This window comes from Schistocerca cancellata, chromosome 4 (assembly GCF_023864275.1).
Source record: "Schistocerca cancellata isolate TAMUIC-IGC-003103 chromosome 4, iqSchCanc2.1, whole genome shotgun sequence".
In the NCBI taxonomy this organism is placed as follows: Eukaryota; Metazoa; Arthropoda; class Insecta; order Orthoptera; family Acrididae; genus Schistocerca; species Schistocerca cancellata.
Window position 1 is genome coordinate 240,287,792 of NC_064629.1, and position 25,615 is coordinate 240,313,406.

Here is a 25,615-nt window from a genome sequence, read left to right on the forward strand (position 1 = left end):
GGATATCCACTTTCCAGTATTTGAAACTAATACTATAGTTTTGTTTAGGTGTATGCAGGTGTAATAAGTACAGTGGCATCTGCTAGCCAAAGTTGACTAGGTTGGCTGTGTCAAGAGAGCAGTAGGTGTTTACTGGTGCCATTCCACTTCTACAGAAACATTTATCCCAATTATCCACTGTGACAAGAATCTTCTTACAGTGAACAGTTAGTCCTTCAACTACAGAAAACAGAGGGTCACTTTAACAAACAAAACTATGGGATTATAACTAAATTCAGTGTAGTGGAATGAAAACTTTTGTCCTGGAAGACTTGGAATTTGGCACACTCCTTTCCTTCACCTACATAAATGATTCATCAAAAAAATTCAAGGCCTCTTCACAAATTTTGACGTTTGCTGATTATAAACATACAGAGATAAAAGGCACAAACACACCTACGTAAGATGCAGCCAAGAGAAAAGTAGGACAGGGCAACAACCAGTTCTAGAGGAAACATCTTAACTTTGAATGATAAGTTCTCAGACAAAAGACCAGATAGTCCTGGAAAACATGCATAATATTTCACCAAGAGACTGAGTTGTTTATCATCATATGATGACAACTTGGTCTGTTGTTGAAGTATTATGCAGTTTGCCATGAGTTCTGTCTATTCCCCTCAGAACTTTTCATTCATTGTACATGCTAGAAAAAACTTATTAATTGCAGCTCAAATCTTAATCTAGCAAAAACTAAATACATGCAATTCAAGGAATATAAAAAAAGACCTATTGGTACCAGATGAATAGATAAATCCACACACAGTAAATGAAATACTGTGTCTCATTCCTAGACACCCAGAAGGATAACAAACTGAGGTTCACAAGCATGTGCACAAGTCAACCAAAAAGTTGAACTTTGTTTGCCTTACACTTATAAATCTTTCTCACTGTGTTCACTTTTAGCTGGTATTCCTAGTGCACTTTGCATACTTTCACTCAGTAGTGTGGTACAGTATAAATTTTTGGGGCTATGCAGCTAAGGTGAAAGAAATATTTAACTTACAGAAACTAGTAGTAAGAATGCCAATGGCTGTGTCATAGTGGTAACACCAGTTCCCATCAAATCACTGAAGTTAGGCAGTCAGGTTTCAGTAGCACTTGGATGGGTGACCATCCAAGTCTGCTGAGCACTGTTGGAAAACAGGGTAACTCAGCTCTTGGGATTCCAACTGATGAACTACTTGACTGAGAAGTAGTGGCTCTGATCACAAAAATTGACAATGGCCTGGAGAGCAGCGTGATGACCACACACCCTTGCATATCCACATCCAGTGACATCTATTCGCTGAGGAGACAACAGTGGTCTGTTGGTACTGTTGGGCCTTCTGAGGCCTGTTCGGGTGGAGTTAGAGTAATATGAATATTTTTTAAAGTTGAAGACTGAAAACTTTGCACCAGTCTTCACCAAAAATATTGCAGAAACCTCTTCAAGAAGCTAGAATTCTTACACTTTTGTGCCAATACAATTACTCCCTAAAAGTGTTAATGCTTAACAATAAGAGTGAATTTAGGATGAAAAATGCACCTCATGGCCACATTACTATGAGTAAAAGTAATTTGTGTGTAGGCTTCACATCTCTGCCTAGAATCCAAAGTAGTTTTTTACAGTCTGGTGTAAAAGTCTTGAACAGTTTGCCAGTAGACATGAGAGAGGATATGGATACTCCTAAATATTAAGGCATAAAGTAAAAGAATATTTAAATTAACCATTCCTCCAATAATTTATTAGAATATTTAGACTTGGGTACCAGTATGTATGCCACAGTTAGCATTAATGTGCATAATAAATGTATTTTAATGTCTTGATAATATAGAAAGCAGGGTTTAACCTCCTATGGACAATGAGACATTAGAGATGGAATACACACTCAGATTCAGGATGGAAATTGGTCATGACCTTTTTCAGTGAATGAAGTATTTGTCTTAACCAAATAAGAGGAACCATGAAACACTTAAATCTTGATGACTAGGCCAGGAAATGAACCCTTGTCCTCCCAGATGTATATTCAATGTCTTAAGCACTGTGCCACCTTGGTGGTCTGAGCATATAAAATAAGTAAAGTAACATAAATGCTTAATGTGAAACAGAAGAGGAAAAGAAAAGCTGAGGGGTATAGGAGAAAGTGCAGTGGATGTTATGAAAGTAGCTGCTTTTCTAGTAATGTACATAATATCCTTATTTTAAAATATACTAAAATAATTAATAGTAATTAACAATGTAAGTAGATTACACTAGCTATAACTGATTGTTAATATATTTCACAAATGCAGTCTACAATGGCTGCTTCTGCATCTTAACTGGATTTATTACATGTTCCTGAAAGCTTTCCTCCTTGATGGAGTTTATGGGACATAATGTGAGGATGAATGGTTGAAATGAACTTATTGGCTGTCATTAGTGTGATCTTGACATGTGCAAGAAAAAATTCCTAAGAATTCTCTCAGATTTCCTCAAGGTTAAAACACCTATCATAAAATCTAACTGCCTATTTGTGTATCAACAATATCACCTTATTGTCAAATTACTAAAGCACTGATAAGATACAAACACACCTCTCACAAGAAACTGTTGAAACCTGACAAATGTATTCTGAGAAAAATTTCAAATGGAATATGTATTCTCCAGATGAAATAGGTATCCTCCAAGAAATGTAGAAAAAAGAAGATAAATAATTAGATTAAGTCTAAGGCCAAATTTTAAAAATGTCAGACACCCTGCAAGATTAAAATTAAATAAATAAAATCTACTGAGACATAGAAAAAAGTAAAACAAAACATCTGAGGAAGACAGGAGCTATTGTATTCACCTTAGGTACATGAACAACTATAGTTTGACCACACTCACATCTACATCTATACTCTGCAAACCAAAATGAAGTGTATGGCAGAGAGCCAGTTATTACGGCTTTTTCTCATTCCAGTCACAAATGGAATGTGGGGAGGATGATTGTTTAAATGCATCTGTGTGCCGTAATTAATCTAGCCTTGTCCTTATGATCCCTATGGGAGCAATGTGTAGGAGGTGGTTGTAAATCCCTTGAGTCATTATTTAAAGCCAGTTCCTGAAACTTACTTTTCTCAGGACAGTTTCCCCTTCAAGAATCTGCCAGTCCAGTTGATTTGACATCTCTGTGACACTCTCCTGCAGGTGAAACAACCTGTGACCATTCATGCTGCCCTTCTCTGGATGTGTTCAATATCCCTTGTTAGTACTATCTGGGATGGGTCCTAAGCTCTTGAGCAATATTCTAGGATGGGTTACATGAGTGCTTTGTAAGCAGTCTCTTTTGTAGACTGACTGCATTTCCTCAGTATTCTACTATTAAACTAAAGTCTGCTACCTTCTTTTCCCATGACTGAGCGTATGTGATTGTTCCATTTCATGTCCCTACTAAGTGCTACCCCAGGTATTTGTGAAAGTTTACCAATTCCAGTTGTGTGTCATTGATATTATACTCATGGAGTACCATCTTTTTTCATTTTCTTAAGTGCACAATTTTACATTTTTGAGTGTTTAAAGCTAGGTGCCAGTTTTTGCACCACTTTGAAATATTGTCAAGGCCTGACTGAATGTTTGTCCAGCTACATTCAGACTTTACTTCATTGTAGATTACTGCATCATCTGCAAAATATCTGAGAATACTATTAACATTGTCTGCAAGGTCATTAATATGCAACATGAACAGCAAGAGACTCAAACATGCTTCTCAGGGGCACACCCAAACTTGCTTCTACATCTGTCGATGACACTTCAAGATAACATGCTGCAGCCTTCCTACCAAGGAATCCTCAATCCAGTCACAAATTTCATGTGATACCCCACATGATCATACCTTGGATAATAAGCTTAGATGTAGTACTGAGTTAAATGCTTTTCAGAAATGTAGAATTAATGCATCTACATGACCACTTTGAGACATGGATTTAAGGACTTCATGAAAGGAAAGTGTGAGTTGGGTTTTACATAATCTATGTTTTCAAAATCCATGCTGCCTGGCATGAGAGAGGTTGTTCTGTTTGAGTCGCCTCATTATGTTTGATCTCAAAATGCGTTCTATGGTTCTGCAACAGATGGATGTCAAGGATACTGGACGGTAGTTTTGTGGATCACTTCTGCTACCCTTCTCGCAGGCAGGTATGACCTTTTGATGCAATTCTTCAGACTTTTCCAGCTAGCTGTTGACATCTTGAGGTGTCATGTATTCTGCCCAATATCAGTGTCATTCTTCCACAATATTTCAACAATGTGACTCGTTATCTTCATCAGGTGATACCTCAGACTGCTCGTTGAGTGGAACAGGACCAGTATTTATGCCTACACTCCTCACCTCTCCATGGTGGGCTTCTGGTGATCTGTCTGTGGTCTGCTCCCACTAGCAGCATCGTTAGACATTCCCTCTTTGGTCCAAAGTGCCTATCTGTGGGTTGTCATTCCATTTTCAGTCCACTGAAGTTACAGATGTTCTCTCTGTGATCCGCACCCACTAGAAATGTTCTTAAGCATTCAATCTTTGGTCTAGTGAGCCAGCCTCAGCATTGGTGTTTTGTTTTCGCTCCCATGCACCCCTCTGGGTGCTGGTGTTCTGTTTTGAGTCTGGTGTGGTTCTAAGCGTTCCCTTGCAGTCTGATCCTGCTAGAACCAGCCTGTGACATTCCATCTTTGGTCTGGTACACCGTGTGCTCTAGCTGAGCAGCTCTTGGCTGGTACACATTTATAGAGCAGAAAGTTGAGTATTTATTGTTTCCTGTGTTTTCCTCACAGTATATTTCTAAAATTTTGTGGATGTTTTTCTTTTTAAGAGGTTTAATCTCATGTCTTGTAACTGTAAATTCATTCACTCTGTAGCACAGTATGTACTTTTTTTAAAGACAAGCATTGTTTATCATAAGGTCAGATTGCAGTTGTGTACTTGTTTACGTGAATCCTACTTAATTGTTCTGTTTTCTTTCCATCAGTGTAATTTGAGTGTGTCCATTCATTATTAAGTTCATATTTTCGAAAAGTAGGACAAGTCTTAAGTTGCTTGATTTAGAATCTTTCACACTAATCATATGTTTACATGCAGTTTTTGTACATTGAAGTTACATATTGTTGTGATTAAAATAATTAATGAATATTGTAACCAAGCAAGTGCTAAGTTCCTGTTGTAAGCAGAAGTAAATAACTTTTTATGTTATATCCTAGTTCTGAAGCATTAAACTACAGGTTTAATTTTTGCTGCTCACAAATAACAAAAATTCATCTAGGGTAAAGTGTGTTAAGTGATTGGTTCTATTTTTAAGTGTGTAATCTTTGTTGCAATGTGTGATAAGTTTGGATGCTGCCATAGGATACTCAAAGAGTTAGTAAGTAGTATATGTTGGCTATGGGTTGGAATTTCATTGGGCTGACTGTAGTGAGGAGCTGAATGAGGACCTCAGCGAGGCTCTCCCATGAAACTGTAAGCTTTGAAGAAGAAGAAGAAGAAGAAGAAGAAGAAGAAGAAGAAGAAAACAAGAGCATTGCTGAGCAGGAGACAAAGATTTGTGCCCTTCAGGTTGAATTAGATAACACAAAATTTTAACTAGGTAGGTTGAAGGGGAAAATAGATCTTGGGAACTGCATAAAGGTAATAAGCAATGGGTGAAAGGGGAACAGCTCTTCAACTTCATCTACACTTGAGCTAACAGTACTGAATGAATTTGATTTGTCACCTGAAGTAGCAGGGGATGAGCCTCATCCACCTATAGGTCACACTTCTGGCAAAGAAGCCAATTTAGATCCATACCAAAAGAGAGCACGAAGAAAAGAATCCTGAGGAACAGGATACCAGGTCACAAGTACTCTGAAGGCAAGTGCTGGCCTTAGCTAGGTGGCAGAGGAGAGAACGTTTTTGTGCAAAGATTTTGGCAAAGGTTATTATAGTTAATGGAGCAGGGAACAGCCTGGCTAAGAACAGTAATTACAGGATTAGGGGTGATGTGGATGAACTAGGAGTAGAAACTAGACACAGAAAAGCAATTTTTGTGGAGGTCCTGCAGTGCCATGAGCAGCCCTGTGTGAACACCACTGTGAGCCACGTGAATACTCAGTTGAGCAGACTACTGCTGACTGAAATGAAATTTCATATGAATGCAGTTCCTGTTGCTACAATTGGGAGATGGTGATATACTAGACATGGCCTACACCTGAATAGGAGAGGGAATGATAGGTTGGGTGAACTTCTAGCAGCTGATATATGGGGAGCTACTGTCATGTATATAGCAAGATCCCTGTGGTTACTGGTGTCAGAGGGGCACTCTTTTTAGATTAGAATCAGTTTTCAGTCACCCTGTTTTGAAAGAAGTGAAAATAACAGAACTGACCCACAAAATGCTTAAGAATTCACAGAAAAGAAAGGTTAGCTTATTTCATCAAAATATTAGAGGACAGAGTAATAAAGTAGAAGAGCTTCTATACTTTTTGGAACATTTAGAGAGCTCTGCAATGATAGACATCTGTTGCCTGTCTGAGCACTACATAAGTTACATATAAAGGATTACACTATAGCAGCTTACTTGTGCAGAACTAATATGGGAAAAAGAAGAGTTTTTGCACTTATTAAGACAGAACACAAGTTCAGAAATACTGAGACAAGCAGATTTTGTAGTGATAAGCACATAGAAGTATGTGCTTGTGAAATGATACTGAAACATAGTTCACTTTTAATTCTAACTGTATACAGATCCCCACTGGGAAATTTTGCACTGTTTATGAGGAATCTGGATTCTTTACTGTGCTATCTGTCAGACAGCAGCAAATAAAAATCTGTGGTGACTTCAATATAGATTTTCTGGAGGGTTTCAATATGAAAAATGATCTGGAAACCTTATTTGGATCCTATAATTTGATCTCAGTAATTAACTTTGAAATACTGGTCAATAATGTATGTATGTTAGAATAATTAATGACTCCAGCACAAATGTTTTTAAGAATAGTTTGCAGGAGATGACCTGGGATGAAATTTATAGTTAACCAAATGCTAACATAAAATTTTATCTATTCCACGATAAATTAATATTTGAAAATTGCCTTCTGCATAAGCTAATCAAAAAGGACGTTAAACAGCCATGTAAAAACCATGGATCACCAGTGGAATTAAAAGTATCTTGTAGAAAGAAAAAGGAAATTTGCCAAGAACAAGTACAAATCCTGGAGTAGTCATACACTACAAAAACTAATCATATGGAATGATGTTCTGGGTAGCTAACTCATATTTAAGAAAGTCTTTATTGCACAAAAACATGCCATAAGAATAATATGTGGTGCTCAACCATGACCATCTTGTTGACATCTGTTTAAGGAGTTGGACATTCTGACTACTGCTTCACAGTATATTTATTCCCTCCTGAAGTTTTTTGTAAATAATCCACTACAGTTGAAAAGGAACCATGATCTACATAATTACAATACCAGAAGGAAAAATGATATTCGTTATTAAACATTTAGGTTGTCTTTAAAACAAAAAGGGGTGCACAATGCTGCAACAAAAGTTTTTGATTACTTACCAGTAATATTGAATGTCTGACAGACAGCAAAGTAAAATTTGAAAACAAACAGAGAGTTTGTCCTTGACAACATCTATTCTGTAGAAGAATTTCTTTTACTGTAATGTGTAAAAGTTGGTGGGTAGGACTTATTAACTCATAACAACTGTATACATTTTTTCTTTCTGGAAAAAAAACTTAGAAATGTCCAGAATGTAATCATATTTACAAATTAATTTGTGATGTGAATTAAAATGACTGATTTCACATCATTACAATATATCGGGCAAAATTATCCTTGGAACATGAAATTAACTAACTAACTCTCCCATGTCTACAGCCTCAGTTCTTCTTTTTGTCGAGCTCTGATGCTGACTTCATTGAGTTTTCAGCAAATCCAGTGCAGGGCCCCAGGCTCTACTGAGTGGGTACCCACTGTTGTGATTCATGAGGCTCCCTGTCACCTTTACCTCTATAGACTATCTTGTAACAATGCCCCAGTACCTGGGGGTCTGTGCCAGAAGCCTCATTTCATAACAGTTCATGGAATGACTGAGTTCCAGACAGTGCTCAGCAATGGCTGATTTAGTTGCCTATCTTAGTCAGGTGTGTCTCCAATGTTCTTTGCATATGATATCCACTGTCTTAGATGTTTCGCCAATGTATAACATGCCATGTTGGCAAGGTATATTATAAACTCCTGGTTTTCATTGTCCTAAGTGATGTGCCTGAAGTTCACTGACAAGAATTCTTTAAGTGATCATGTAAATCACCGAGACTCAAAACCTACATAATCATACAGTTCAATGGAAGGTACAAAAATGTCTTCGACCTGCAAAGTAAGAAAAGGTTCAGAGACATTTAATGTATGATATATCCATTAAAAGCCAGTTTTTTAGGGATCCATCTTAAAACAGTCAATACTATTTTCATGGACCTTTTTTGTCCATTGAACATTTTTTTTTTTTTTTTTTTTTTTTTTTTTTTTTTTTTTTTTTTTTTGTGGTTTTAGGGCGCACAACTTCAATGGTCATTAGCGCCCTGACTACTCTAAAAATGCACCGCGAGGCACAAGTTGACAACAACTAAAAGGGAAAACACGCTAAAAGAGACTGACAGGCATAGGATTAAAAACAACATCAAATGTCCTTAGCGAGGTTTGTCAAATTGATAAAACAAAGAACACGAGCAGCTGCTCGTGGGTCATCCGCTAAAACGGCATCGAAAGTATTAGGCAGGTTAAGATCGAGGCGCAGTTGGTTAAGATCGGGACAGGACATTAAAATGTGTCTAACTGTCAGCAAGTGCCCACATGGGCAGAACGGCGCCGGCGCAGCCGTCAGCAGATGGCGATGGCTGAACCGGCAGTGTCCAATCCTTAACCTTGCTAAAACGACCTCCTCCCGCCGAGAAGGGCGTGAGGAGGACGTCCAAGCCACGGGAAGAGGTTTTAAGGCCCGAAGCTTGTTGTCGGTAAGTGCAGCCCAATCGGCATGCCACAGCGACACAACGCGCCGACAAATGACCCTGCTAAAATCGGACGAAGGGACACAACAAGAAGCTGTCCGAGGCTGGAGGACCGCAGCCTTGGCCGCGGCATCTGCAGCTTCGTTCCCAGGGATACCGACATGGCCAGGAACCCACATAAAGCTAACCGGCGGACCGACGTCCACCAGCCGCTGAAGAGAGCGTTGGATCCGGTGTACGAAAGGGTGAACCGGGTACGGATCACTGAGGCTCTGGATGGCGCTCAGGGAATCTGAGCAGATGACATAAGCAGAATGTCGGTGGCGGCAGATGTAAAGAACAGCCTGGTAGAGGGCAAAGAGCTCAGCTGTGAAGACCGAACAATGATCATGGAGCCGGTATTGGAAACTTTGTGCCCCGACTATAAAGGAGCACCCGACCCCGTCATTGGTCTTAGAGCCATCTGTATAAATGAAAGTCATGTTGATGAACTTCGAACGAAGTTCCAAAAAACGGGAGTGGTAGACCGAACTGGGGGTGACCTCTTTTGGGAGCGAGCTGAGGTCAAGGTGAACGCGGACCTGAGCCTGGAGCCAAGGTGGCGTGTGGCTCTCGCCCACTCGAAAGGTTGCAGGGAGTGAAAAATTAAGGTGTTGAAGGAGGCGACGAAAGTGAACTCCAGGGGGTAGCAGGGCAGAGACATACAACCTATATTGACGGTCAAGAGAGTCGTCAAAAAAGGAACGATAAGACGGATGGTCGGGCATTGACAGTAGCCGACAGGCATACCGACAAAGCAGTATATCGCGCCGGTAAGTGAGTGGCAATTCGCCAGCGTCAGCATGAAGACTCTCTACGGGACTGGTATAAAATGCTCCGATCGCAAGTCGTAAACCCCGATGTTGTATGGAGTTGAGGCGGCGTAAGATGGATGGCCGTGCAGAGGAGTATACGAAGCTCCCATAATCCAGCTTGGAGCGGACGATCGACCGATAGAGACGAAGTAGGACGGTTCGATCCGCACCCCACGACATACCACTGAGAACACGGAGGACATTTAAAGAACGGGTACAACGGGCGGCCAAATATGACACATGTGGAGACCAGCTAAGTTTCCTGTCAAAGGTAAGACCTAAAAATTTGGTTGTCTCCACGATTGGGAGATCAACGGGACCAAGTCGTAAGGACGGTGGGAGAAACTCTTTGTAGCGCCAGAAGTTAATACAGACCGTCTTCTCGGCAGAAAAACGGAAGCCATTGGCGACACTCCAGGAGTAAAGACGGTCAAGAGAACGCTGAAGACAGCGCTCCAGGACACGTGTACGCTGCGCGCTGCAATAGATGGTAAAATCGTCCACAAAAAGGGAGCCTGATACATCAGCTGGGAGGCAATCCATTATTGGATTGATCGCGATGGCGAACAGAGCGACGCTCAAAACTGAGCCCTGTGGCACCCCATTCTCCTGGCGAAAGGTGTCGGACAGGACAGAACCCACACGTACCCTGAACTGTCGATCCATTAAAAAGGAACGAATAAAAAGAGGGAGGTGACCGCGAAGGCCCCATGTATGCATGGTGCGGAGAATGCCCGCCCTCCAACAGGTGTCGTAAGCCTTCTCCAAATCAAAGAACACAGCCGCGGTCGGGTGCTTCCGCAAGAAGTTATTCATAATGAAGGTCGACAAGGTAACCAGATGGTCAACAGCAGAGCGGCGCCTACGAAATCCACATTGGACATTGGTAAGTAGGCGTCGAGACTCAAGCAGCCAAACCAATCGAGAGTTAACCATTCGCTCCATCACTTTACAGACGCAGCTGGTAAGTGAGATAGGTCGATAACTGGAAGGCAAGTGCTTGTCCTTCCCCGGCTTAGGAATCGGGACAACAATAGACTCCCGCCAGCATGCGGGAACATGTCCCTCAATCCAGATGCGATTGTATGTACGAAGAAGAAAACCTTTACCCGCAGGAGAAAGGTTCTTCAGCATCTGAACATGAATAGAATCAGGCCCTGGAGCGGAGGACCGTGATCGGCCAAGTGCGGTTTCGAGTTCCCGCATGGTGAATGGGGCATTATAACTTTCACAATTCGAGGAGCAAAAGTCAGGTGGCCTAGCCTCCTCTGCCTGTTTGCGGGGGAGGAAGGCAGGGTGGTAATGAGCGGAGCTCGAAACCTCGGCGAAAAAGCGGCCGAAGGCATTGGAGACAGCCTCAGGGGCCACAAGGACTTCATTCGCGACCTTCAAGCCAGAAACTGGGGAGTGGACCTTAGTGCCTGATAGCCGGCGCAGGCTACCCCAGACAACAGAAGAAGGAGTAAAACTGTTGAAGGTGCTTGTGAAAGCAGCCCAGCTAGCTTTCTTGCTTTCGTTAATAATACGACGACACTGAGCACGTAATCGTTTATAATTAATACAATTCGCCACTGTAGGGTGGCGTTTAAAGGTGCGTAAAGCACGTCGACGAGCACGTAAAGCGTCTCTACATGCTGCGGTCCACCAGGGGACCGGTACGCGACATGGAGAAGAAGTAGGGTGAGGAATGGAATATTCAGCAGCAGCGAGAATGACTTCCGTGAGGTGTGCGACCTGACGATCGCAGCTTGTGAAGGTTTGATCCTGAAAGGTCGCCCTGGAAGAAAAGAGCTCCCAGTCTGCCTTGGAGATGGTCCAACTAGAGGAGCACGGAGAGGGAGTATGCTGCAGGAGATGGATAACACACGGGAAGTGGTCGCTCGAATATGTATCAGCACGTGCATACCACTCAAACCGGCGTGCAAGTTGGGGAGTACATATAGAGAGGTCTAAATGGGAATAGGTAGGAGATGTGTCTGAAAGAAAAGTAGGGGCGCCAGTATTAAGGCAGACAAGATTGAGCTGGTTGAAAAGGTCTGCTAACAAGGAGCCCCTCGGGCAGGAGGCTGGAGAACCCCAAAGGGGATGGTGGGCATTGAAGTCTCCAGTTAACAAAAACGGTGCAGGTAGCTGAGCAATAAGTTGCATCATGTCTGCCCTGGTAACGGCAGATGACGAGGGAGTGTAAACGGTACAAAAGGAAAACGTAAAAGTGGGGAGAGTAATGCGGATGGCGACTGCCTGCAGGCCGGTGTGCAATGTGATGGGATCGTAGTAAATATCATCCCGGACCAGCAACATAACCCCTCCATGAGCTGGGATTCCTACCATAGGGGGTAGGTCAAAACGCACAGAGGTGTAGTGTGCCAAGGCAATGTGATCGCATGGGCGTAGCTTCGTTTCCTGGAGGGCTACGACGAGCAGACGATGCAAGCGGAGCAGCAACTTCAAGTCCTCTCGGTTGGAGCGAATGCTGCGAATATTCCAGTGAATAAGTGCCATCGTAAGAAAAGGAAGATGAGAGAAGGGGTCACCTCGAAGGCCGCTTAGGGCCTGGCTTCGAGCGAGCACTGCCGCCGCTATCAGTAGGCGGACAGTCATCGTCCATGGGGTCTATAGGGTCATCGGCCATCTCGGGAGGATGGCCGGGAGGGGGAGCTTCCTCCGCCGGTGAACGGCCAGATGTACGGCTACCGGCGGTGCGGCCAGGCGAAACGGATGACGGCCTGGGGCGGCAACCGCTGGGTGGCGCAGGAGAAGAGATGCGCCGTGGCGGAGAAGGAGAACTGTGCTTCCTATGCGCCTTTTTGGAAGGACGTTTGGTGGAAGTACCGGTCGAAGGCTGGGAGGTCGAGGGACGGAGGAAGTCTGCACGGGATGGTTCCTTCTTGAAGGACCGTGCATCTGACTTCGGGGTCTTCGACTTAGCAGAAGCTGAGGAAGTGGCTGGTGTCTGTGGTGTGATGGGAGGAAGAGGAGACGTCGACCGCGCGATCTTAGCACTGGCCGAACGGACGACCGTGGTGCTGAAGGTCAGATCGCATGTCTGGGTTGCGACCTCCCGGGTAGTCCGAGGAGAGGCGAGGACAGTACTATATTTCCCCGCTGGGAGCAGCGTGGGCTTCCTACTAGCCAATAGCTTGCGAGCAGCCGAGGTGGACACTTTCTCTTTGACACGAATTTCTTGGATGCAACGTTCGTCCTTATAGACAGGACAGTCGCGGGAGGATGCGGCATGGTCCCTCTGACAGTTCACACAATGAGGAGACGGAGGTGGACAGTCACCCTCATGGGCATCCCTGCCACAAGTGACACATTTAGCCGCATTGGAACAAGACTGTCGAGTGTGATTGAAACGCTGACACTGGTAGCAGCGCGTAGGTGTCGGGACATAGGGGCGAACAGAAATAACCTCGTAGCCCGCCTTGATGCGCGATGGCAGCTTAACACTATCGAAGGTCAAGAAGAGTGTCCGGGTCGGTACAAGGTCGTTGTTGACCTTTTTCATGACCCGATGGACAGCCGTCACGCCCTGCTCAGCGAGGAAAGATTGAAGCTCCTCGTCAGTCAATCCGTCGAGGGAGCTAGTATACACTACACCACGAGACGAATTCAAAGTACGGTGGGCCTCCACCCGGACAGGGAACGTGTACAGGAGGGTGGCCCGAAGCAGTTTTTGTGCCTGAAAGGCACTCTCAGTTTCTAGTAATAAGGTGCCGTTACGCAACCTGGTACAAGATTTGACAGATCCGGCTATGGCATCAACGCCCTTCTGAATAACAAAAGGGTTGACAGAGGAAAAATCCTTTCCGTCCTCAGTGCGAGAAACTACGAGGAACTGTGGGGCAGGCGGTAGTACTTTTGTCACTGTTGGCTGGTCACGTTTCCGTTTTTGGGTCGAAGTCGAAAGCGATGGAGTAGAATCCATTGCGGAGGAATCCCCCATGATTGCCAGCGTCTCCGATGGCGCGCTCCTTCCTTGTGGGGACCCTCTCAGAGGGCACTCCCGCCTTAGGTGAATGTTTACACCTCAGGTCACACCTCCCGAGAAACAGACGGAGGGACCAATCGGCATGGTCAGAAGGTATCAGCTCAGGCAATCACCCCTCCCCGGGCCTGGCCTTTACCAGGGGGTACGCGCGTGCCTTACATGTCTACCCAGGGCGGGGACTTACGCGTTACCCCGTCACCGGCTACGCGTGCGAACGCGTGGGTCGGCCTTCAGACACGCACAGGGAGGAAGGAAGAAGAGGAAAAAGAAGAGAGAGAGGGAGAAAGAGGACAGACTGTCTCAAACGCCGAGGCGGAGACAGAGAAGGCAAGGAGAAGAAGGCAATGAGAAGAAGGCAATGAGAAGAAGGCAATGAGAAGAAGGCAATGAGAAGAAGGCAATGAGAAGAAGGCAATGAGAAGAAGGCAATGAGAAGAAGGCAATGAGAAGAAGGCAATGAGAAGGCAAGGAGAAAAAGGCAATGAGAAGGCAAGGAGAAAAAGGCAATGAGAAGGCAAGGAGAAAAAGGCAATGAGAAGGCAAGGAGAAAAAGGCAATGAGAAGGCAAGGAGAAGTCAAGGGAAAGAGTAAGGAAGACAGTGAGGTTGAGAAGAGCAAAGAAAGGGACCAACAAAAGGAAGGAAGACTCGAGAAGTTGAAAACCAAAAGGACCACGATTATAGGTCGTGAAACCGTCCGTCTCCGGACGCAGGCGCTAACTACCCCCGTGAGGGGGATGGACTCCTTTTAGTCGCCTCTTACGACAGGCAGGAATATCTCGGGCCTATTCTAATCCCCGGACCCGCAGGGGGGGTCCATTGAACAGTGATGTGTAGAAGATGTCAAAAGCCAGTATTTACTGCTCGTTATGTATATGTACTGCATGCTAAAATACCTCCTAATTGTGCCTCTATCAATCTCCAATTCATACTCTAATTTTAATTTGTATTTCCAGGTGGTCAAGTACGAAACTCATGACAAACTGCAGGCCATTGAGGAGTGCAGTGCGTACTGTGGGTAACAGACATTTTGTGCCTCTACCTTATCTGATCCTCCAAGTGACCTGACAATTGACCAGATACTGAACAATTATTACTGCCCATCTCTTTTTCCATAACAGATTCTGAATGAATGCCCATGGAGTGAGTAACAAATCTGGGAAAGTGGTGTCACAGCAGATTTTGTATTTGTTTGTTTATGAAAATTTTCAAAAACCATGGTATGTAGAGAGCCATTTGGCAGAAAAATGTTGTACATAGAAAATATGCTTTAGGTATTTTTATATCGTATGAAGCAAATGCATGAACATATCAAATAAATTTAATTATTTAAAAATTATAGGGTCCTACCAAATATCACCAAGAGGGAGAGTGGTTCAAATGTGAAGAAAGAAAAAAAAATCCCTCACATAAATAATGTACATCCCCCCAAAGGTAATCTATAAGGTCTAGCTGCTCAAAACACAAAGAAAGAAAAAAGAAGAAAGCATGAACCCACAATACCCTTCAGTATGTAGTAAAAGGATATGGTTATTAAAGAACATAAAACTGGGAAATCAGCAGGCCAGAATGATAGTCAATTGGAATAAATTAAGAACTTTGAACTTAAGGGCAAAGAATGGTATCCACAACAGTTCAAGACCTGCTTGGACAGATCTCAGATCCAAAGTGATGGCACTGATAGGTCCTAAGAAAGAAGGAAAGGATTCAAAAGATTTCAGACCTATTGAAATTTTGTGCCACCTCCACAAAATACTGGAAAGACTGATACTGAATCAAATTCTACATGTGATTGGCTCACTGCATACATAAGAGCAAGCTCAGTTTCATCTCCTGACAAAAGCTACAGTGGACAATTGCTGAAATGAATGCAGATTGTAGAGAGTAGTTTTGAGTTTCACAAGGTGAGGGTTTTAAGAATCTGTCAAGATTTAAGTTTTGCAAGATGTGGGTTCTGTGGACCTGTGAGCAATGTATGAGACTGTTAAGCATAAACTACTTCTTGAAAAGGTGCATAATTTAATAAAGGATAGTGGATTAACTATGTTCCTTTGCTACACTTCTCCAGAATTGTAAATTAGGACAAAATAGCTGGTGGAAGATACAGAAAAACAGTCTTCTCCAGAGAAGCATATTAGCTCGAACCCTTGCCAGTATCTACACAAACAGGCAGGAAGTATTCTCAGACACCATAATAATCTTGTCCGCTGATGACATTACTGTAGCCACATGGAGTTTGAAGTAGTGCAAAGAAGTCTGTCTACTGCCCATGAATACCATGAATCACTAAGGCCAATTCTGCAAAGACTCAAGTTTATGCTTCTCATCTGAGAAATAGGAAAGCTCATAAGGAAGGAAGATTATGGTTTAACATACTGTTGACATAAAAATTGTTAGAGATGGAGCACAAGTTTGGAATGAGGATGAAATCTGTCTGTGCATTTTTCAAAGGAGGCATCTCAGAATTTGCCTTTAGAGACGTCAGGGGAACCACAGAAAGCATGAATCTGGATGGTCATAGGAGGAACTGCATCACAAGTATCCCAAATACCAGGCAAATGTCCTTCCACAGTGTTAGCATGCCTACTGAGAAAGCTCATTGCAAGCTGAAAGCAACATGAATATTTATCAACTACAGATCTGTGACACTCTGAAATATTTGTGAGTAATGCTTGACAATGTCCTTACTCTTAGAAAGCACTGCATGTGCTTAAAGATTTCACAAAAATCATCTTTCTGTGCAAACTGGCCAGTACATTAACAAACATAGTGGTATCTTCAGTACAGGATTTAAAGATAGAGGATATCAATCAGTTAATTTCTTACTTTCAAAATGAGGCATCATACAGAACAGTTTGTGATTTTCACAATATGAGGTATCAGTTAGTTCACTTATAACTTTCATGAGGTGAGGTACCGTATCCCTTACAGCTGAGTATAGCGCTCTCAAATCTTATTCAGTTTTGTAATAATAAAGTTTTCAATTAAAATTGTAATTTTTTCTACATTTGATTCAAAACAAAAAAATTAAATGAACTAATTTGCTTTGCAGTATAAAATATTTTATTTCAATGGAAAATTGATTATGCTGAAGTTCAAAACGTATTTTGTGGACGAATTTTGCTGGTAAATATTTAACTGTAGGCCAGTTATATGTCAGAACTATTCTCAAGAGGAAGTGGTATACAAGAGCTCATGGAAAGTGGGTGTAATCTGCAGGTGATGAAAATTCATGAATAAAATGAGTTCATTCAAAAAACTGTGGTTCAAAGATAGTTATTTATTGAATTTCTACTGATTAGTGATCAAATTAAAAAGGTGTTTATCATGTAGGTGAGGCTGAATTAGAATGGAAATAACAATTTATGTGTTATGGTGTGTCTACAAAAGGTAGGTATTTATGCAGTACTTCATTTAATTAATTTATTTCATATAATGTGCTACATATCTATCGCACTTCTGGATACAGCGAAAAACTATGATTAATGAGCTGTTACAATGCAAACAGGGAAGTTACTCTGCTACCTGCTACTCTGTCACAGAATATACACACCCAGTTTCTAGTCATCATTGCATGCTAACCAAATGGACATATTGCTCAATGAGACCTGTTGGCTAGTGGCAGGCTGTTTAAAGTTCATTCAAAGTACAGTCCACATCAGCTTGTAGGGATAGCCCCACCTAGTACTCACAGAAAAAATAGCTGTAAATAAGGAGAGGATGAGATTAGAATATGTAAATACCTATCTGCTGTATGTTAATGTACCTCCAGTTCAGAGACCAAATTGTGGTTACAGCCTGCTGAAAACAACACAATAACTAATTGTGTCACCTGAAGTGAAAAACAGACAGCTGTGTTAAGCCAAGGTCCCTAACATTCCAGGACAGATGGTGGTTATGGAAGTGTTGCTGCCTCACTGCAATGGAAATTATGTAACATGACATCCTTAGACAGACAAATGACAGGAGTGGACATGTCCAAAGACAACCTATAAATGCCAGAGCAGAAATAATGCAAATGTGGCAAAGACTAAACCATGAAACATATTTTCCAGTGTTCAGCTTATCCATTTTTGGCATTAAAGATGAACTTTTTTCAGTCAATGCAGAATTCAGATGATGTTAAAAAGTATTAGTTTAAAATGTTGCAATATGCTCAGTGTTCAACTGTGATAAAATGTCTTTCTGAAATAAGAACAATAAGAAAATATATTATTTTAACTATTTGTCAGCAGTTATAACTGAAATTTAGTATAGTTGTGATTATGCGGTACTCTATTATGGAAGCCAAATAAGGATGACAAACAATGAGGTGAAATTAATTCCTGTTAAAAATTGCTGTTAGGGACAAGATACATTACAATGTGTTAGCAACAGCTTAGAGTTTTAAAATAAATGTCACATAAAATATGACCTCAGAAAATGGGATGGTTATATAAATAGAATGTGAAACACCAGAATACATGTCCACCTTCATAGCTGAGTGGCCAGCAAGGCAGAATGCAATGCAAGGGGCCTGTATTTGATTACCAGCTGGATCAGAGAATTTCTCTGCTCGGGGACTGGGTGTTGTGTTATCTTCTTCATCCTATCATCCTTATTGACATGCAAGTCACCAAAGTGGCTTAAACTTAAAAGACTTGCACCAGGCGACTGGTCTACTTGACAGGAGGCTGTCGCCACACAACATTTCACTTTATTTCACCACAGTAAACAACTTAGTTTCTCTAAAGATAAAACAGTAGACAAAGAAAATATTTCAGTATATGATAGTAGCTCGAATATATGAGATTGTCTAAAAACCTTTGAAAGGGAGGAGTGCAAGGAGGAAGATGGTAAGGATGATGAATGAATACAGTGCCAACCTCACACACTTTACATTCATCACTTTCTTTTTCTTTGATGGACAGTTGTATTATATTACTGTGATTGATGACATTTCTTTGACATTGTACAAATCTAACACAAAATAGGAGGGTGAAATACCAATAATATGCTTTCTTCATATGGAGATACTGGCAACACAGTGCATGAATTCTATTATTTGTAAACAGCACTACCTGACATGTACTAACAACAAGTATTACAGCACTTAAACATTACTATGTATTGAGCATCTCCCTGGGTTTGGAATTAAAAAATTATACTTGAATATGCAGAATAACAATCTTTAGAAACTTTCCTACAAGGAAACATAGTTCTTATACACAGTCAGTCTATAAAACTGATTTACATTTTGCGCTATTAATATTTACATTTTTTTTTCAGTAATAGATTTAGGTTTTTAAATTTTAAGAGTCCTCAAACACATTTTGGCAACATTATACTAAAAGGAAGCAGAAACAGAAAGCTTAAATTTTGGTGATGGCATTACAGGCAAGTGTCACGAGGAATATACGATCGAAACGACAGTAGTTATTTTGATAGCATAACAGATTTTTGTCAGTATTTATGGTTGTTGGTCACATTACACAAATGACACCAGTTTGACACAGAACAGGAGCTTTTTTTTATCGGCTGCTAAACCAAGAATAAATGGAGCCATGCTAACAGTCACATACAATTATTTCAGTTTTTCTATAACCAGGAGACAAGAAAGGATTAGAGATAGCAAAAATGAAGGATGTGCTGCATAGGTGTTGGGATGAAGGTAAAGTTGTTCATAACTACACATCAAAAAAGGCACAGGGTGCTTGTTCCATGTACCAGAACACTCATGAGAGATGAATGCAAAGAACAAGTTTAAGATAACAATGAAAATGATATTCACTACTACTTTTACCTCCCTTGCTGTTCCTTGTTTCTGTATGGACAAATGTTTTGGAACAGTTTAACCTACTCCAGCAATTAGTTTTCCTGTTTCATCAGTGTCATTTGTTCCTGACAAAATAAGTATTCAAAGGTTTACAAAGTCAGAGATTCAATCATATTCTCCAATTTGTGTGTCTGTATGTGTCCGTGGGCTGTATCTCCTATTTTATCATCTATTAAGCAGAAGCTTCTCTTATGACACAAATATTATTAATATTCAGCTTTCAAAATGCTTCTAATACCGTTACATTAATTCCTCGGACTTCATTTTTACGTAATGTTCAAAGTAGCAAATATGTGCAAGAGTAATAGAGCGACATACGGCTTTTTCCATAAAGCAGCATATTTAGCATGGTAATACTGAGCTACCAAAGCAAAGGATACTCTGGGGTTTTAAGGGTACTGTGGCACAAAACCATTCAGTACATACCACTGCTCTCCCTGGTGGCCACTTTGTGACAGACAGTTTAAAATGCTTGTCTCTGCAGCCACAACATCCATTTTTTGTTGGTTTTTCACCCTCCTATGTAGGAAACTGAGATAAATCATCATGTATTTAACAAATTCAATTCAGAAAGTACTCTTCTGCTCTGATTATAAATAGGTATGGTTCTGCAGTATGAATATAGTAATGCTTAGTGAGAACTTTAATTGCAATGTCTTTTAAGTGGATTTTATTTACATTGAGAATGAATAAATCTTAATACATTTAGGAACCTGAGCAAAATATTATTTATAATTTTAATCAAACCTTTTTGGCAAAGTTCTCCATTATGAAGGTGACACAAAATAACTTAACATTTTATTGTTACATACTTTGTGTCCTATTTGCAATGTTTTTCTTATGTTGCAGTCAGTGACAGTACAATCTTAGGTATGAAAGAGCCTCACCAACTATGACTAGAGTGCTGTAGACGAACTGTTAGAGAATAGAAGATAATTTTCCTTGAAATATCTGAGAAAGTGATCCCAAAAGCAAACTGTCCCATGTCAGAAAGAATAACATGGACTAATTAGTATGAGGACATTAAGAGTCAGATGAGAATGAAGTGATTATTCCACACTTCTGCTCTTCAATTTACTTAACTTGATTCAGCATCCAGTATAGAAAGTTTTCTGTTTTGTTATTTATCCCACCTTATTAGGTGAAGTCAATAATCAAAATTACTCAGTGGTAATGCCTGTACTTTAAGTGGAGCCATAATTTAAAACTAATAGAGAAATATAATAGAAATGCATCTAATCAACTTCTTTATGTACGTGTCTGCAAATGAAGGTTAAGCACATTGTTCTGCTTTATTGGAAGACTAGCCAGTTGGCCATTGTGTGGTTCCAAGTTGCCACTAAATACAGCTGTCACAATCATAGGAAACAGGCACAGCTCATATTTCCAACAAGTACTGGAGACATGTGCTATGTCTTGTTTCCCAAAATTATAAAATCTGATGCATTTGACAAACTTAAACATTATGTTGGCACACATGCTGTGTCCAGCTTCCTAAAATTATAACAGCATACATCTTTAGTAACTTCTTGACATCACATGGAAACAGTTTGTAAAGCCAAAACTGGCCTGTCACAAAATATCAATAAATTTTAATTTCTGACAAAATCATACAGCCTTGGCAGAACAATGGTTAACTTTGTTAATATATTGTTCATTGGAAACTACTGCAACCAAGATATGTAGAGTTTCTTACTGGTATACTGTGCTCAATGCTGTATGAATTAACTAACACTTTAAGCAGATAGTACAACTGTGTTGTTTACAAGTCACTGAATTCTGACATTTACTTTATATCACACACACTTATATTTTTCTGAAATATTATGTAATTGTAATAATTTTATGGAAATGAAAGCTCAGTGAACTATAGCTACTTATTCAAATGTTCACACTGAACTATTACAGGACAAGTGTAAGGGTGCATGTGAGTTCAGATTGGTGTGGGCAACAGGAATGTATATTAAAATAAATTTCCAGGTGTCAAGCTTTACACCAATGGCCCCAAGAAATGATAAACAAATTATACAAATAATAAAACAGATAATTAAGTTCCTGCCATTCTGTTGCACAATTTGTTCTGAAAACAGTGTTGTCTCTTTCCAGTGACAGGACAGATCACCATAGCAATTTTGGTGCCAAAGTTTAGAAAACCATTTGTATTTTCATGGTGCCTAAGAGAAACATTATAGAGATAAATGGTTGTGATCTCACAGCCTGAAAAAACTTTTTTTGAGACTTTTTGTAGGAACTTTTATGCGCAAAGATGAATCACAAGTTCCTCCTTCCATACTACTATACATATATCTGCTTGTGAAATGTACAATTGCTTCACCCCACAAAATAAAAATACTTTGGCCTCTTCTGCTATTGTAAGTTGCACAGAGTGTGTACACCATTATAGACAATGAAATGCTGTGTCCAATTAATTTTATGAAATGAAAATTCATTTGAGGAAACTTATAATTTATGATACACAACTGCTGCCCACTACATACCTTCAGGAGGGAAAATGTGTAGTTCTGCCAACAAATACATACGAAAGTAAATGTGATACACTTCCTGTCTTTTGGAACTAACAGTTCCTTCACTGTGGATGAGAAAGGGATAGGTTGGGGGTTTCCTACCCTCATTCTTACTACATCCTGGGTTCTAAAATTTTTATACAAGTTCAAGTATCTGAGAAAGTTTCCAAAGATATCAGTAATGCTACAAGTAGAAAAGAGGAGCATCATCTTTTTTCTTTTCTCTTTTTTTAAAGATTACTTATAGTTCCATGCAGAAGTGAATGAAATCATATTATTAGTACATGTAGAATATAACCCTCAAAACAACTCAGTTACTTAAATCAGTTCCATTATGAAGTAAATGATTGGAAACTTATTTTTTAAATTATTTTCCAATCTATAACCTTGTATCTCAGTAACTTTAAAAAAAGTCCTTTACCCAGATAATGAAAGATGATCCTGCAAATGTGAGGATGTGTGGAAGTGTCAGTATAGTTAAAATCTGTTTGTGTCTTAAGACCAATAAAGCCAGATATTACAAGGCCCCTAGTGAGTAATGGGATTGTTGTAGTCAAGTGTACTAGCCAATAACTCATTGGATGTAGTACAGAAAATAGAATAAAACAAAATATCATACTACTCTAGCCTCTCACAACCTTAAAGTTTTTTTGAAGCACATGCGTAAGCTTATGCTTTCTTTCTAGCAATTTTTCCAATCCTACAATTTCGTCTCTGTAAATGTAAATGGTCAGACAGCTATCTGTTTGATAAAACTTAATTTTGTAGTTGTGTTCTCCTTATAAAGGTTTACCATTCTTGTAGTACTTTTTCTAATAAACTCAATACTTACAGCTGACTCAACAATAAATATCAATATATTTTTTCCTTGCTTATTTGGTATGGCAAGAATAGCAGAACATAATTAACTGAAATTGTCTTTAAAATGTTACATAGGTGTAACAGATGTTCACTAAAGTATTGGAATAAGAATTTTACTTTGCAAGCTTATTAAAGCATTTGACTAAGAATTTTATTTAACATTTTAGCTTAATGGGACCTACACATCCACACACAATCATCTGGTGACTTTACAAGATGGTAAATGATAGCATCATCTACAAATAATCTAAGAGGGCTACTCAGAATGTATCCTAAATTGTTTATATAGATCAGGAACAGCAGAGGGCCTATAACACTTCCTTGGGAAATGCCAGATATTACTTGATGACTTTACATCAGTTAATATGAAAAGTAACCTTTCTGAAAGGAAATTTTGAATCCAGTCACACAACTGAAATGATACTCTCCATGCAAGTAATTTGATCAGAAGTCACTTGTGAAGAATGTGGCAAAAGCCTTCTGAAAATCTAAAAATATGGAAGCAATTTGACATCCCTCATCAATAGCACTCACTGCATTGAGAGAATAAAGAGCTAGTTGAATTTCACAAGAATAATATTTTCTGAATCCATGCTTCTTATTTGCCAATAAATTGTTTTCTTTGAGGTAATGTTTGAACACAGTGTGTGCTCCAAAATCCTACTGCAAACTGATGCTGGTGATATGGGTCTGTAATTCAGCAGATTACTGCTATTTCCTCTCTTGGGCACTGATGTGATCTGTGCAACTTTCCAGTCCATAGATACAGATCTTTCAACAAGTGAGCAGTTATATATAACTGCTAAGTATGGAGCTGGTGTATCAGCATACTTTGAAAGGAACCTAACTGGAATACAAACTCGACCAGCACTCTTGCTTTTATTAAGTGATTTAAGCTGCTTTCCTATGCTGAGGATATCTACTTCTCAATTACTCAGGTCGACAGCTGTTCTTGATTAAAATTCTAGAATATTTACTTTATTTCTGTGGAGAAGGACCTTCAGAAAACCATGTTTACTAACACTGCTTCAGTGGCACTGTCATCAGCAACATTACCATTGCTATTGTGCAGGGAAGGTATTGACTCTGTCTTGGTGCTGGTGTACTTTACATACAACCAGAGTCTCTCTGGGTTTTCTGCCAGATTTTGAGATAGAGTTTCTGCAAAACTTTGTCAATCTTGGCAATTTTGCATTCTTTAAAATTTGGCATGCTTTTTCTGTTGCTTGTGTAACTGTATTCTGACCTGTCTTGTGTACCATGGGTGATCAGTACTATTTCTTATTACTTTATATCATACATATCTCTCAATTACCACTGTTACTATTTCTCTATATTTAAACCATACCTGGTTTATACTTACACAGTCAGATCAGAAGAAGTGGAGACTGTCTCTTAGGATGGTGTCAATTTTTATCTGCTTTTTAAATTGATATATTTTGCATTTATTTTTGGTAAATCTGGATGTTACGGATTTCAGTTATGCTACAACAACCTTGTGGTCTCTAATCCCTGTATCCATCATGAAGCTCCATATTTTCTCAGGATTATTTGTTGCAAAAAGGTCAAATATGTTTATGCAACCATTTTCACTTCGAGTGGGCTCCTGAACTAATTGTTCAAAATAATTTTCGAAGAAAGCATTCAGTGCAATTTTGGATGATGTTCTTTGTCTGCCATTGACTACTTTAAACATGTATTTTCACCTACATATTGAGGATGGATTGAAATCATCACCAACTGTCATTGTAAGAGTGGGGTATCTATTTGTAACAAGACTCAAGTTTTCTTTTAAGTGTTCAGAAACTGTATCATCAAGTTGAGGGTCAGTAAAAGAAACCAATTATTTATTTATTGCGGTTGTCCAGTATTGCCTCTAACTACACTAACTTACAGGAACTATCTACTTCAATTTCACTAGAAGGTAAAATACTTCTGACAGAAATAAACATTCTGCACAGATTACCATTTACATTATCTGTGTTTGTGACTTTATTAAAATTAATATCTTGCTAAATACTAAAATGACAAGAAGACTGCCTACCAGAAGTTGCAATGGATCTGTCGGTTATGAGGTTAAGACAGTAACAACTATTGTCACACCGGCGGCATGAGCATTGACTACACAAGAAACTGAGGCAAAAAATTAAATTAAACACAGCAGGAAATTGCCCTGCCATGAAGCAACAGTCTACTGTATGCACTAACATAGCATACGGTAGTCTATATGGTGCTGCCACCACCCAGATTTCCATTATTTGATATGCTGTCATAAAATTAGGATGTTTACCAGTAGTAGCAGAAGAGCCATTTCCAGATGCATACAATGAGTTGACAAATATCTCACAATATCACGTCAGACCTCCTTTTGCCTGGTGTACTGCAGTTAACTCAATGTGGTATGGACTCAACAAGTCATTGGAAGCCCCCTGCAGAAATATTGTCCCATTCTGACAATACACTGATCCATAATCATGAATGTTTTTCTGGTGCAGGATTTTGGGCACAAATTGACCTTTCAATTACATTCCATAAATGCTCAATGGGATTCATGTTGG

The 25,615-nt window shown here is 40.1% G+C and overlaps 1 protein-coding gene across 1 annotated transcript in view; it reads right to left on the minus strand.

The window, feature by feature from the left end:
* Positions 1-25,615, minus strand: part of LOC126184041 (inactive phospholipase C-like protein 2) — a 749,749-nt gene that overhangs the window by 33,384 nt on the left and 690,750 nt on the right. Inside the window, exon 17 of the mRNA XM_049926398.1 lies at positions 20,098-20,190. Coding sequence (XP_049782355.1) covers positions 20,098-20,190 — 93 coding nt within the window. The remainder of the gene's footprint in view (positions 1-20,097; positions 20,191-25,615) is intronic.